The sequence below is a fragment of the Pseudorca crassidens genome, chromosome 14, assembly GCF_039906515.1.
Source record: "Pseudorca crassidens isolate mPseCra1 chromosome 14, mPseCra1.hap1, whole genome shotgun sequence".
Lineage (NCBI taxonomy): Eukaryota > Metazoa > Chordata > Mammalia > Artiodactyla > Delphinidae > Pseudorca > Pseudorca crassidens.
Window position 1 is genome coordinate 76,958,646 of NC_090309.1, and position 15,797 is coordinate 76,974,442.

Below are 15,797 nucleotides of genomic sequence, written 5' to 3' on the forward strand. Positions count from 1 at the left end.
ATTTAACAGGTTTGATCTGTGGATGAAATGAATCATGATTTTCAAGCTCTTGCATTAGAATCTCGGGGAATGGGAGAGGTAAATATTTATGAATACTAAGAATGTATACCTCACTTCGATTATTTAAGCCATTGAGACTTGTTTTTTAACCATAAATCTCCTTGAAAATAGTGGTTATATCTTCCAAATGATGTGGGCTTTTAAAATCTGTGGTTGTGGGATTTTTAGCTTTTTTTTTTTAACTTTTAGCGGTAATTTTAGTGAGGTTATTTGTGTCTAGTTGATTTGATTGACCTGATAATGTCTTCTATTTTGGTAATGGACCATAATTACTTTGATCAGAAAAGAGCCTTCCTTGATCTTTGTCCTGCTGTTTTATATATGTATGCTATGTTTGCTTTAGCCACACTTAATTGTTCACTGTTCTTTCTTACAAAAATTTCTCCTTGTTCATTGTTTGCTTAATAAACTTCTAATCCTCTGCAGGACTCTACTGAAAAAGACTCTTTATTGTCCCATTGATATCTGCAGTAAAATTAATTCTTCATCTGACTTCTCATGGATCTTTGTACATACTTTTATTATATTACTGGTTACAGTTTATTTGTTTTATATTAGTCTCCTCTGTAGATTGTTAGCTTTGAATGACTAGGGCACAGTGGGCACTCTAAAATTTTGGCTTTTATCAGTCCTGTTAATCTGTGATTTTCATTGGGGCATCCCATTTAACCTCACCATTACATAATTTAAGACATCAAAACTACTTAGTTTTCCATATACCTAATGAATATTTAGAAAACTTTAATTGATTATGAAAACCTTGCGGTCACATTTTGTTTTGTCATGTTCTGTAGTACTAACATAGTGTGGACTTTGATAATAGAAAATAACCGTGAACAGACCTAAGATGTGTAATTAACCGCTTGCTCCTGGAGATTATTTTACTTTGGTAGACCTTCATGAGACTCACTCCATCCAATGCTGTGCTCTTCAGATGCAGAAAAAGAGTCCAGTCACTCTTCTGGGCCACAAGAGGGCACCCTGCAGCTAGCTAACCCTCCCCTTCTTCAGAACAGCGTTTTCCAAAGAGTTTGTCATTTTCAGAGGACTGATTTAAGGGTGAGTTAAGGTGCTTAAGCATAAGTATTGCCAAAGTAAACTTGTTAGTACAGCGCTTAAGGTAAAACTCTGGGCCCTAAGAAAATTTGAGAGAGGGAATAATTTTTTAGTTAAAAAAGAACCTTGTAGCTTCACTGCGGTGCAGTGGCGGCTTAGGCATTATTTACACTATGGGTGAATAAAGAGAAGCAGTTGAAAAGGGCTTTTGTTTTTTTTCCCTGTTACTTGTTTTCTTTGGTCTTTAGAAAGCAGAATAACATATCTTAAAAGCAGGTTTGAACAGTGCTTCAGCCTAGTCTGTGACAAACTTGAACTTGATTTTCTTAAAGACCAGATAAAGTCACACCCTTACCTTGATTCTGTTTAGACCCCACGACGCTTTACTTTGCAGATCTACACTGTGTATGTATTTACAAATTGGCTCTTTTTTTCCCCTCCCTTTTTAAGTAGTATTTGATAAACCCAAAGACATGTTGGCAGTTTAAAAAAAAAATGTCGTGATCAGAAACAGTAGTTGAGAGAGTTTAGGTATTTGGGGGGTGGAGGGAGGGGTATTTGAGGTTTTTGGAGAAGAGAGGCTGGTTTTAATAGCATGTTAAATGATCCAAGCTTAAATCTAGGCTTTTCTTAATGGGAATGTCAGATATGCAGAGTAAAAATGGCTAGGGTTAGGCTGTCTGGTTTTTTGGCAGGTAGCAGCAGGTCAGTGCTTCTGTGACCTTCATCTATTAAAAATGTATTTTTAAATAAGCTGTTACTCACTAATTAAATTTTTTTCTTAACAGTTTACCAACTAATTCTGTTACCTCTAAGAGATAGCTAAGAAACCTGTTGAGGTTTCTGTCTCTGGGTTCTCTCTCCCACAAGCCTTTCTATCTTTCCTCATCTCGCAGGCAGCAGGGAACCTTCTGGGATTTCCTTCTTTGCCTGTCTCTCTCTCACCAGTCTTCTCCTCCTTTCCTGACAGGTGAGGTTTTTTGTTTTATCCCAGAATTCATTCATTTTAATAACCTAAAAGCAGCCTTGAGTTTCTGGCTCTTGAGTTTTCTAAAATTGCTTGTTTATTTTTTTTAATGCGACATCCTTTTCTTATATATTGCCCTATCTTGACTTTTTCTTTAAAGATAAAGCTTTACTTATTATGTCTTAAGTTGCTGTAAATCTATAATGTACAAAGCACTGCATTACATACAGGGTTATTTTCAAATGTACTGGGTTATGTAGATCATGATAGCTTTTACTGACTCATCATCAGAAGGGCGGTTTCTTCTAGTTGTTCATCCAGAGTAGGAACAGATTTGTATTCATCCATTCATAAACTCATCCTTTCCAATTTTTTCCGTAGCACATTTTTGTCAAAAGGCCTAACAGTTTGTGTTATGTCACATGGCTTAAAAAGAACAAAGCTAACCCATAGGCGGTTGAACTCAGCTTCATTAGTGTGGTGTTTTAAAACTATACTGCAGAGACACATACCTTTATTTTTATATATAAAAATTAAACAGGAACTTTGTGTGTGTGTGTGTGTGTGTGTGTGTATGTATGGAAAAAGAGGCTCCTGCCTGAAATTCTTTAGGGAACCCAGAATTTAACTTTAAATCACTGAGTTAATGTGTTTTGGGGGAGTATTTTCATAGCTTAGTATGATAAAGTTCCCTCCTTTCTTTTCTGACACAGTACTATTTAAAGAAAACATTAGAGAAAATTTATGTACTAAGATCCCAGGTAGTATGGTGAAGTGGAAAATGTACTGGAGAGAAGAGTAAGGAGACTTCTGTTTTCTCTCAGATCTATCATTAGTACTATGTATTTCTCTCAGATCTATCACTAGTACTATATCACTAGTGACAAAGACTGACTTCTTTGAAGGTAGTAATAAGAATAGCTTTTTGTATGAATCACATATACCTCCCAAATGCTCTAGCTCTGATCTGAGCTGTTAGGGATAACTGGAATGGAAATCAGCTGTTTTAAATAGCTGATTATCGCCAATGTCTATAAATCCCTATATTAGACATTCTATCATAAACTTTATCCACTCTAATGAATTCCCACATTATATAGTCTGAATATCCTGATAACATCTTGAACTGTTTTATTTTTTTCATTATGGCTAGTCGTGGCCTAATTGAATATTTTTAGAAATATTGATGAGTTAGACTATGATTGGAAAGAACCATCTTCTGTGGTAGTTAAGTGTAAAGAAAATGGGCTTTAGAATTAAACAGTTATGGTTTCAGCTCCTAATGCTGCCACTTACTAGCTATATATGTAATCTTACATGTAATCTTGGATAGTTTATTTAACTTCTGATTCTGTTTCCTTACGCAAAATGTGACTTTATTAGGCAACTTTTTTATTGATGTAAGTAGTGTAGTTTCATGATCCCCCAGGATACTCAAATTTAAAAAGAAGGCAAACAGCTATAGACAAGATTTTTGTAATGAATACTCTTATAATCATTTAAAATAATCAGCCAATTAAATGTTGCTGGCCAGCATGTTACTCATGTTTTAGAATCTTAAAGGATTCATACTTTTCGTAGTGAAGATACGTAATATGTATGTTTGCCACGTGCTAGATGCTGTTCTAAGTAGTTTACTTATATTATTTCATTATTGCCTCATAGAAAACTCTATAACAGTAGCTTTATTATTATCCTTACTTTACAGATGAAGAAACTGAGGCTCAGAACAGTTATTTAACTGGCCCAATACCAAGTAACAGTGCTTGAACAGCAGTTTGAACTCTTGAGTGCCTTGACTGTTTACAGTACTGCTTCCCATTGGAGTGATGACATCTAATAATATTTGCTGCTGATATTAAGGGATATTGGGAATGTAGAAGATTTGGGGAAGTAGTATGATTTGAAAACATTAAGTATTGATATCTTTCATCAACGGAAAAGATTAAAGTCTGGAAAAGCACCATTCTGGAGTTCTCTTGTGGCTGTTGTTCTACACACTTGGTTATTAGCATCTATGCCTGCCTATCTTTTATGAACTTCCATTGTAAATAGAGTCACCTTACATCCTAATTTGCCCAGACTGTCCAGATACGTGTTTTCGTGGCATAATTGTTAATAGCACTCCCTTTCTCAGAAGTGTCCCAGTTTAGATGTTATATGAACACTATAATGTAGACATAGAGCCTTCAAGTTCTTTTAATTCTTAGGATTATATTAATTTGGTTGACTTGGTGATTTTACATAACAATTTTTTTTTTTTTTTTTTTTTTTGCGGTACGTGGGCCTCTCACTGCTGTGGCCTCTCCCGTTGCGGAGCACAGGCTCCGGACGCACAGGCCCAGCGGCCACGGCTCACGGGCCTAGCCGCTCCACGGCACGTGGGATCTTCCCGGACCGGGGCACGAACCCGTGTCCCCTGCATCGGCAGGCGGACTCTCAACCACTGCGCCACCAGGGAAGCCCTTACATAACAATTTGTATTAGAAAAATCTGAAGTGTAAATGCACCTCATAGTATAAATTCTAGCAGGAATTTTAATAATTATTTTGCGGTAGTATACTATCGTGTTGACTGATTTCTTTGGAGATGGAAAAGGGCAAGCCATAAGTGCTTCTTGAAGGAAAGAACTAATAAACTGGTGGATAATGGAGGGATGAATTTGTACGTCCACCCAATCATTTCTGAGTTGGAATGATGGAGGAGTAGGTTGATAAGAAATACTGAGTTGCTTGACCTTGGTTTAGAGCTTTTGTGAATTAGGGAACTAATTTGAAACAGTATTGGATAATATGTTTTACAGATCTTCAAGATCTCTTAGCCCTTGTTTTTGTGCTCTCCCATTTCTACTATAGTAAAAGAGTCTCCAGGGGCAAAACACTACTTTTATTGCTATTCCAACCTTTGTACCACTTAATCTTTTCTTTTTTTTTTTTTAACTGTTCTATCCTGGATATCCTGAATTGTTGCCTCCCCCTATATTTAGTCCATTTTAACTTAATTCTTGGTCACAAGCCAGTAGTTTCTCTAAAAATATTTGAAATCAGTGTCTATACTGTCACAGCTGTTTCTAGAATGGTGATAAGGGCCTTTGTTAGGAAAAGTGTTAATTTTATTAACTACTAAATTGTTTGCCGGTCCGTGATAACTTATAAATGTTTGCAAAATGAAGAGACATTCATAGCCCAGTGCCTGGCAGAAAGTAAGCACGCTGGGTAAGTGCTTGACATAGACTCCCCCCCGCCCCCAGTTTTACAGTTTGGGTGTCAAAGCAGTGATCTATGAACTACTACTGTACTGCATGGAATCTTATCCCAAAAGACTGGAATAGGCCCCTCAAAAAGATTCTATTATTTCTTTTACCTCAGAAGATTAGTTTGTTTCAGCCGCTTCTATGTCTGTAATAAATGCTTCTACTAAGTTGTTATAACTTCATTTCTGATTTCTTATTTGTTATCCTTATTTTGCTATTAAAACATTTTTCTTTATGAAGTGTGGGATAAAAGCATTATTTGCTCAGGAGCCATTTCCTTCTGCCTGAAATGGCTTATTTATACAGTACTTCAAAGGGATTAACTTGGGTTTTACTATGAATAAATGTTCAATTATTTAAATATATCAAGTGCAGTGTTTTAGTACTGTATTATCAGATTTACATTTTGTTTGAATATTTTCATGAAACTTTTATAGTGAGATTTTTAAAAATCGCAGCAACAGAGGTTGTATTTTACCGAGATCTTTATTAGAGCAGATTATTGTTTTAAATGTCTGTACTTTAGGGAATTCCCTGATGGTCCAGTGGTTAAGGCTCTGCCCTTCCACTGCAGGGGCACAAGTTAGATCCCTGGTCATGGAACTAGGATCCCTCAAGCCATGCAACGTGGCCAAAATAAGTAAATAAAATCTTTGAAAATAATAAAAATAAGTAAAGAAAATGTCTATAATACAAATCATTTGCAGCTCAGGAAGATCCTAACATGCAAAAAGTTTTCTTTCTTAAAATAGCAGTAAAATTAACAGTATTTAGTTTAGCAAAAGATCCTCGGGATATATGCCCAAATTGAATTTTCCCTCCTCCCTCTAAAGCTGCTTATCCTGTTTTTTTTTTCTGTTTTGGTCAGTAGTATCATTTACCTCATTACCCACATTTTAAACTTTTATTCTTTTTATCAACCTCCCCTTACTTTTAAAAAATATTTATTTATTTGTTTGTTTATTTGGCTGTGTCGGGTCTTAGTTGCAGCATGCAGGATCTTCATTGCCGTGTGCAGGACTTTTTAGTTGCGGCATGCAAACTCTTAGTTGCGGCATGTGGGATCTAGTTCCCTGACCAGGGATCGAACCTAGGCCCCTTGCATTGGGATCTTGGAGCTGTAGCTGCTGGACCACCAGGGGAGTCCCAGACCTCCCCTTATTTTTATTCATATTCTGTTGACTCTCCTGAATGTTTCTGAAACCCATTTTATTTTCTCAGTTCTTTCTGCCAGTTGTTTCAGTTCTTGTCGTCTTGGCTTTGTTGTAATTCTCCTTAACGATTTCTTTGCCTCTAGTCTAGAATATCCATTATTCTTAGAACTTACAACTTGAATTGTTTTCTGAAACACAGTGTCACTCTTCTGCCATCCTCTCTTGAGTCCCTGTTGCTTCAATGTAATATACTATTGATATTTCTTTAGCGTGTCTTTGAGGTTCCTCATAGTCTGTCTAGATAGCTTTAACAACGTCAGCTTCCACATCTGTTCCTCCATCTCACACCCTATTCTACAAACTGCATTTTCTCCAGTTGTGCCTCTGTTCATAATTTCTTGTGTCCTCCCCACCTTACATTCACACTTTAAACCCCCAACAGACATACAGTCTTATCTCTCAGACCCAAGTCAGGTTTCACCTAAGTTCATTTTATTATGGTTAGTTTATATTTGTGAGCTCTCTGAAGATAAGGTCACCAGGCCCTTAAGGAGGCAAACACAGGTAATTTAGTGTGATAAGTGTAGTAATAGAAGTATATACAGGTTTGATTATGAGGACCTAATTATGGGCTGAGAGGGATGGGTGTCTTACAAATGCTTATTTAAATGTCAAATGCATGTTTTAGAAACCAGTCTGTTCTTTTCAAACAAACATATCCTCAGTTTGCCTTCTCTGAATGTCAGGAAAGGTAGAGGGGGAGACCTGGATGAACGTTAAAGTCTCATTAGGAATTGGCCAAATGTACATTTTGAATTATCATTGAATGCTTATATCAACACAATTTTTATATGCTTGTGTATGTTAACAGTATAGGATAGGGCACAGGGCTTTGACATTGTTACCTCAAAAAGTATTTAAGGGTCTTTTCTATGTGTCTCTTCTGCCATCCCATAGCTTCCTGATTTGGGATCAATAGATTGTTAGTATTGAGGACCTAGGAAGAATTGTGAAGTTCACCTCCATTGCATTGTGAAGTAAGAATGAAAATTTTCTATCATTGAAGCTGTAGGATAGTAGGTGATCCAAGGGCAATACTTGGAAGTAAAGGAAAAATTTTAATCATTTGTTTAGATATTTTTATTGTATTACTGTATTAAGAAATTTAGTAAGTCTTTTGAAAAAAATTATAAAAAGTATCACATGACAGTAAAACAATTTGAAAAATGTAGAAAAGTCTGAAATCGACTTTTCAGGCCTAGAATTATTAGAGCCAGTATCTAAGCACAAGTGGGGAGTGATTGTTAACTGGACAAATTAAGAAATAGGTCATCTGAATTTTCATTAGCATTGAAAACTAACTTGTGCCTATTGGTGGTAAGTTTACTTTCCTCTATGTTCTAGCTCTTTGTAATTAGAATAAAATTTAAATACAATATTTTTTTCCATTCCAAATAGCTTTTGCCTACCAAAAAATTTTGGGAACCTGATGATTCAACAAAAGATGGACAAAAAGGCATATTTCTTGGAGATGATGAATGGAGAGAGACTGCATGGGGAACTTCTCGTAAGTTATTGGTGTATGTGTGAGAGTTCTGAATTTGTTGCATACTTGAATTTTCTTTTAACCCTGCCCCCCCAGACAGTATTTGGAGAAACTTTGCAATATCTGTGAGGATTTCATATATCCTTATAATGCACATTTTCTTATGTAAAGTAATTCATATCTAACAGTCCACTTATTGATTAGGAATGTTTGTCACAATAAGATTTTATTTGAGGTTAAACTGATTATAAAATTCTGAATTTCAGTTAAAATAGAGGACACATTAACCATAGGAATTTTTAAGCTTGAATTGTATTAATGGACAGTGACTGATTTATTTAATTGCAGCTCAGTCAAGCTTTATTAAACATCAGCCACACCCACAAAGGAAGTAAACCCCCTTAGTAAGGTAGAATTCCCAGAAAGGGAGCAGACTTTGAATGTTTTTGATATCCGTAAGTAGTGAAGAGAGACATAGGTCCAAGAAACTCTTAAGGGAAAAGGAACTGGGGTGTAAGGAGTATAACTCACAAGGGGTGACAGTATTTATTGGTAAATTAAAGAGCATAGTTATATTCTTAAAATAGTACTGATTATATTTTTAAATGTTTCTGACTAGTAAAATTTGAGATATACACATGGAACTTTGAACATGTATTTTACAAATAAGTTTTCTCTTTGTAACTAAGTTTAATGCAACTTACTAAAGCTATAGAAAATGATCAAAGTAGTATAAAAACAAATTTCTGGATGATAATTATCAACTTAACCTTATATTTTGGGTGTAAATTACCAGGTACTTTTTTATTCTCCAAATTATTAAAAAGATTTTTAAGTCCTATATAGTCTTAAATTTTGTTTTTAAGGGTAAAATAATTTTTTTTAAGTTAGGAAAAGCTGGAAAATTTTAGTGATTAATACTGTTTTATAGTCAAAACTGAAAAAGATTGAAAACTTTGCTAACTACTAAATTAGACTAAAATACTGGGAATTTTCTTTGGTTTCAAACAATATGTAATATAATATGCCAGGTTTGGAGAATACAAAGATAAATGAGATGTATGATCCCCATCCTCAAGGAATTTTTTTTTCTGGATTTGTATTAACCTATATAGATTGCACTCATAAGGGCTAGGCTACATTTTCCCACAAAAGGCACTTTCTTTGCTAAAATAATGTGCTTGAAAACTTGGTTGATAGGCGTGTTTGGTTTATTTTGAAAGTTGAATGGTTAATTGCTCTATTTACCAGAACCAAAATTTTTTAAAGCATTCCAAAGCAAAACATCTTGACCACAACATGGTAGTGAGAGATATTTTCAAGATGGATGATAGGGAAATATCTTTGGTATGTTATATTTGGAGGACAACTAGTACCAGCAATAAAACATTTAAGCAACTGTTTATATATTCCTGATGTATCTTTTTAGCATCAAGTTTATAATTTTAGTTAATTCCTTGTACCACTCCCTCTTCCAACTTAACTTTTTTACTTGTACAGATAAAATTTTGAAGATAAGTATTAGTCTTTACCAGGAGAAATGAGAAAAATAGAAATGAATGGATTATTTTGTTTACTGAACAAACACTTATTGAATGCCAAGCATGTACAAATACGAATAACACATTCCTTGTCCTAAAAGAATTTTCATTCTATGATTCTTTCCATGACTACAGGAGATTTTATCATACACATATTTCCTTCTCAGCTGAACTGAGTTACTTGTAATTGTTAATTACGTTGTGTTCTCCTGCACTTTTAGGCCTTAGAGAAACCAGGATGTTCAAACCGAGATGCTCTTTCCACCCCCCATTTTCACCTGTTTTTTGTTCTCTACTCTTCATATCACTTCCTTTGGGATTCACTCTAAGACTGGGAAGAATTGATAGATGCCCTTTCTTTCTGTTCCCTATAGTATCCTGGATTATTTTTATTGAAGTGCTTTTACTCTCTTACGATTGCCTCTTGTTACACCTATAATCTCTTTTGAAGTCAGGGACTGTTTGTTCTTGGATTCCCCATACATAGCACAGTGCCCAGCATAGGAGAGACAGTAAATCAACATTTAAACTGTGCATGACTGAATGAAAAATATAATGACTAATCGCTCATGGATAAAAGTACTGACATGGAAGTGTTTTAATATGGTTTAACAAAAGTACCAGTCATTTTAAAATTACTGCAGTTAATAAAATGATGAGTGAGTATACCTCTATGATAGTTCAGCCCTTTAAGGATGATGCCTAATATTTAGTATGGTACGTGTTCACATGTGAGCCAGATATAAATAGTGGCTTATTGGTTCCTTTTTAAAAATTTTTTCTGCAAATCTATGTGACTCTTCCTCAGATGTTTTATTATGTTTGTATCTTCCTTGCTTTCAGATCTTAAGTATTGCTTTTTCTTTTTGTCACAAAAATATGTAGAAAATGTATTCGTACCATATGGATGAATTTTTTTTAAAAAATAAATGGAAAACTTTTAGACTAGAAGGTGTTTTTTAAAAAATCTTAAGTGATACACCAAGAATAGAAAATTCTGGGCTTCCCTGGTGGCGCAGTGCTTGGGAGTCCGCCTGCCAATGCAGGAGACATGGGTTCGTGCCCTGGTCCGGGAGGATCCTCTGCGGCTGGGCCCGGGAGCCATGGCCATTGGGCCTGCGCGTCCGGAGCCTGTGCTCCGCAACGGGAGAGGCCACAGCAGTGACAAGCCCGCGTACCGAAAAAAAAAAAAGAATAGAAAATTTTGTGATATTACTGGTTTTTCTAAACTTAGTCATTTGTGCTTATAGCAGTACAGCCGTGTGTTCTGAATCTGTCCAGTACGTAACTGAGCTTGAGGAGGGCCTCTGCCAGTTTAGAAGTTACTTTTATTTCAGGTTTTATCTCTAAAGTTTTTTGTTTTGAATTGTTTAGAACTTTTTGATAAGATACTTACAGGCAGTGGAGATGTCAAATTAGTTTCTGTCTCCATTGACCTTTGGGTTTGACTGTTCTTCACATAGGCTTTTACCTGCTTTTTAGCAAATGGCTTTCTTAATCTGTATTCTCAAGAAATGTGCCCAGGCCAGTGAGTCTCAACAGACTGAAGATCTTTTTATAAAGATGACAGTAATATTCAAAATAAAACAATATGCTGATTTTTCTTACTTTAGTATATAAATTCATGTAAATACATTTTGTTAGCTTAAAAGTACAAATTTGTAATTGTGTTCTTTCTTCCAAACAGACCATTCAATGTCCCAGCCTATTATGGTACAGAGAAGATCTGGACAGGGTTTTCATGGAAACAGTGAAGTAAATGCAATATTGTCTCCGCGATCAGAAAGTGGAGGCCTTGGTGTGAGCATGGTAGAATATGTATTAAGTTCTTCTCCTGCTGATAAATTGGATTCTCGATTTAGGAAGGGAACTTTTGTAAGTATTTTGAGTAAAGAAAGGTTTTTAAATTGCTTGATGGTTATTTGGTTGTCTTTAAGCCAGTTTCTTTTTCTGGCCCTTCCTAGAACTAAAGGAAACTTCATAGCTATTGGTGCTCTTGTTTTCTTGTCTTGGCCACTTGAAATACATGAAGTGGTAGAACCACTGGGAATATTTCTAATCTTAACCATGTTACCAAAAAAACCCATATTAATTAAAAAACAAAATTTGTAAGATTAAAATTGCATATTCATGGTAGTACTTGATATGAAAATTAAAAAACAAAATCATCTATGCATTAAGTAGAATTTTTATCTCATTTGTGGTGTTACTGCTTTTCCAGCACCGCTATAGTTAAGGTTGCCTTAGCCCTTCTGTTATAAATCACTGGTTTGTACTCAATTTTTTTGGCCTTTTGTAAATTAGTTGACTATGAAATTAAAATAAGATTCAATGTTTTTATTGTTTACATGCACTATAGTATAGTTTTAGGTCACCTCATGGTGCCTTTTTTTGTGTTCTATTAAATATTCAGAATCAAACAGATTCTTTTTCCTCAGGGCACTAGAGATGCTGAAACAGATGGACCTGAGAAAGGAGATCAAAAAGGCAAGGCTTCTCCATTTGAGGAGGACCAAAACAGAGATCTTAAACAAGGAGATGATGATGATTCTAAAATAAATGGCAGAGGTTTGCCAAATGGAATGGATGCCGATTGCAAAGATTTTAAGTAAGATTTTAACTTTCTCGAGAAGAAAAGCATATCTCTTTAGGGATTATTGCTACTAGGTGATGTGACTGATGTAGACATTTTTCCAATTTTGGTTTTTTTTATTTCCCTTTGTACCTTGTATTAATCTGGAGGAAGATTTAAAATTTTTTGTAAGGAATATTAGTTAATGATTATGTGCCATTTTTTAAGAAAACAATTCTTTAAAAGTCTCTAAAACAGATGCATTCCATTGAAGGAATAATGTTAGAAGCTGCCGTTACCTTTCTGCTAATATGGTAGTCTAAATTTTAACTGTTTTCTCCCTGCTAAAATTTAGTGAATTTTAGGTTTAATCTGTGATTTTTCTTGGCAAACTCTTCTTGGGTTTGCTCTTGAGCACCTTTCTGTAGTTTCCTCTTCCTTCTATCCCTGTGTTGTATCTCCTATCCCCCCTTTTACTCTGAGTTTGTGCTAATACTTAATCTTGCTGAAATTAGGAAGGGGGGGAACATATTAGAGACTTCCAAAATTAGTTTTAAGTTCAGAATTTAAGTTCAGTTCCAGATTTTTTATTGTCTCTTTATGACAAATAATTGTTTCTTTTCTTCTAAGCTTTGGACTTGGATTAGACAGTGCACATTTATCTAAATATTAGGGTGTTGTTTCTTCATACAGGGAGTTGTTTCTTCATACTGATTTCCTATACTTTATACTTCAGTAGTCAGATGCTTTGGGGCCTATACCTGAAAATAAGCTGTTTCTTTGTGATCTTGTGAACCATGGAATATCAGTTAGTTGTAGGTACATGTTTACATTTATTGCCTTTAATTATCAAAAGCAGACTAACAATGCTTCTTAAAAACAGTGCCGTTTCTATCTGTTCTAAATGCAAAAAAGCATCCAAAACCAGTAAACCTCTTTTGACAAGAAATTAATGCTATTCAGTTTGTTTTAGGACCTAATTCTGATTTTGCGCTTCTGCTATTACTTAATCTATGTTTTAGTCAAGGATACGCATTTAAAACTGAGTTGACTATAAACCTGCAGAGTATACATTTATAATTGAAGTGTTAATACACCATTAACTATAGCAAGAAAATAGCACCACTCATAGCATAATGACTTTTTTCTATTGTATCCTCTACTTTTTGCTGTTAGAGTTGTTTTGTATGAGAGGCTATACTTCTTCATATTAATATGAACTTTACATTCAATAGCATTCTAATTTTATTCTGTTTAAGTTTGGGGTATGTGTTTAAAATTGCTTATAAAATGTTTCAGATACAATATTGTCTTCAACAATATAAAACCATTTCAAACTAATAGCTGTGGTCATATGGTCATTATGGCAACACATTATTATGTACATTAACTGATACATCATCAACATATATATTATTGGAGTAGAACTGAAAGGAATGAACTATAGCAGGCTTTCTTTCTTTTTTTTAATTGGCTGATTTTAAAGAGGACCCTTTCAGTTTTATTTTTTTCTTCCCCTATATTCTGAATGAAAAACAAGCCTTGGGATTATTCATATGAAAAATTAGGTGTGGATAAAGGGGAAAGGAGTTTGAAATTTCTTCTGATGTTGCAAGGACAATGGTTAATTTTGAAATAAAATGTAAGTCTGCCTAAATATCCGGAAAACAATTCTTGTAATTAAGCAATTGCTTTGTGAAACGTTCTGTACAAGTTAGCAAATTTATCCCAGTGTGAAGCACCTGAAGGTTGGGGTCAGTTACACAGGTGTAACAACTGACGTTGAAAGCCAGGTAAAATAGTTATTGCCATTTATTTAATGTACGTATATTTGAATATACTATGAACTGATGGTTCCAGAACAGACTTGTTTCTTGTGAGGGAAAGGATCTTATATAAAATATTTCTGTAGAAGGAAAGAGACTGTAAATGAGGATTATGTCAAGAAATAAAGTGAAAATAAAGTTTAGACTGTGAAGGATATTGATAAAAAGAGAAGAGTCAGTGCTTAAAATTTAGTCCAATGTTAATAAATTTCTTCAGAAAATTAAGAAGGCTAGTCAGTGGGGAAAGTTGCTTTTTGTGTGTGTAGGATTATATTTTTCATTGATGTGCATACTTAATTTTTGATTAATATGTTATACATTTCTATTCTCATGATTTAAGCTGAAACAATTTGGTATGATAAAGATGGTTTTTGCAGCGCTCATAGAAGGTTTTCACAAATAGTCTTTTTGTTCTTGTTATTTGGAACCACAAGGTCACCTCTTCAGTCTCAGCAAGGAAACTGAGGCCTGGAAGATGAAATGATTTGCTCAAAATAATACTTAAAGATAGAATCAGGAGTCAGCTTTCTGTCTTGGTTCACTGCCCTTTTCTGTCATATTGTATATTTTACACCCTTAAGTCATGGAGGCCATATGATTCTTTATGGCCAGTTTTTTTTTCTGAAATATTAAGCAAGATGTTAGAGAAATTATGTGCTGGTGGACAGGATGGGAGTATGGTAGGTGGGTTTTGGTTTTGAGCCTTCCCATATTTGTCACTTGATAGTCTGCTGTTCATACCTACGATTCACTTTGTCTGATTTGAGACAAAAGTTTTGGGTAGTCTAAGCTTAAATTTTGGTATTAGCAAATTTCCTTATCTGTAAAATTGAGTTATATCTTTATGCTATTCAAATCGGGGACAATGGTCACTAATGATATTTAAATAATGAAACCATGTCAGCTCTTAAGAGGAAGCTAGATTAATTGATAAGCTAGAAGCTAGAAGCTAGAAAAAAATTGATAAAGTGGAATGGTTAGTGACCTAGGGTGCCTAATTTGCCCTCTGTGTTTTACAACCATTTGTTTTTTCATGATTTTCCTACTTTCCCATTTCACCTTTTGACATACTTGTTACTTTTACTCATTTCTGTTTTGTTTACATAGTCGTACTCCTGGAAGTCGTCAAGCCTCTCCAACTGAAGTAGTTGAGCGCCTGGGCCCCAATACTAATCCCCCAGAAGGATTGGGGCCTCTTCCTAATCCTACAGCTAATAAACCACTTGTTGAAGAATTTTCAAATCCTGAAACTCAGAATCTAGATGCCATGGAACAAGTTGGTCTGGATTCCTTACAGTTTGACTATCCTGGTAATCAGGTACCAATGGACTCTTCAGGAGCTACCGTAGGCCTTTTCGACTACAACTCCCAGCAGCAGGTAAAGCATGCCACTCCTTTAAAGAAGTTCCTCTTGACTATGTACTAGTATAGCCTGAAGTGCTATGAGACATTGACATAAATAATAGGGGTATTCTTGAACGTTTAGTGTTTTATTGAATAAAATGTCCTTGTAGTTGAAAAAGTGATTCAAATATGTTTTTATAATATTCTATTCTTAGCTTTCTAAACAAAAATGAAATGCTCTGAGACTAATCTTTGTATTAAATATTTTTTTCTTAATAGCTCTTTCAGAGGACTAATGCACTGACAGTTCAGCAGTTAACTGCAGCTCAACAGCAGCAATATGCATTAGCCACAGCTCAGCAGCCACATATAGGTGAGTCTTTATAAGTTACCATTTTGATTACACTGTTAGAAAATCTTGTGTTAAAGTGTTTAGAATGTTCCTTTCGTATTTATTGAATGGTGTTATTTCATTACT

General features: G+C 34.9%; 1 protein-coding gene across 11 annotated transcripts in view; it reads left to right on the forward strand.

Annotated features, from left to right (window-relative positions):
- Window positions 1-15,797, forward strand: part of PUM2 (pumilio RNA binding family member 2) — a 92,577-nt gene that overhangs the window by 21,232 nt on the left and 55,548 nt on the right. For 7 of the 11 annotated variants that reach the window (XM_067703617.1, XM_067703618.1, XM_067703616.1 and 4 more), the window contains exons 2-7: window positions 10-78; window positions 7,949-8,057; window positions 11,265-11,452; window positions 12,016-12,185; window positions 15,083-15,353; window positions 15,599-15,692. In XM_067703617.1, the coding sequence (XP_067559718.1) occupies window positions 28-78; window positions 7,949-8,057; window positions 11,265-11,452; window positions 12,016-12,185; window positions 15,083-15,353; window positions 15,599-15,692 (883 nt within the window). In that variant the 5' untranslated portion in view covers window positions 10-27. Of the gene's footprint in view, window positions 1-9; window positions 79-994; window positions 1,120-2,012; window positions 2,087-7,447; window positions 7,528-7,948; window positions 8,058-11,264; window positions 11,453-12,015; window positions 12,186-15,082; window positions 15,354-15,598; window positions 15,693-15,797 lie in introns of those variants that run through there. The other 4 variants (XM_067703622.1, XM_067703626.1, XM_067703623.1 and 1 more) reach the window with 4 other exon arrangements.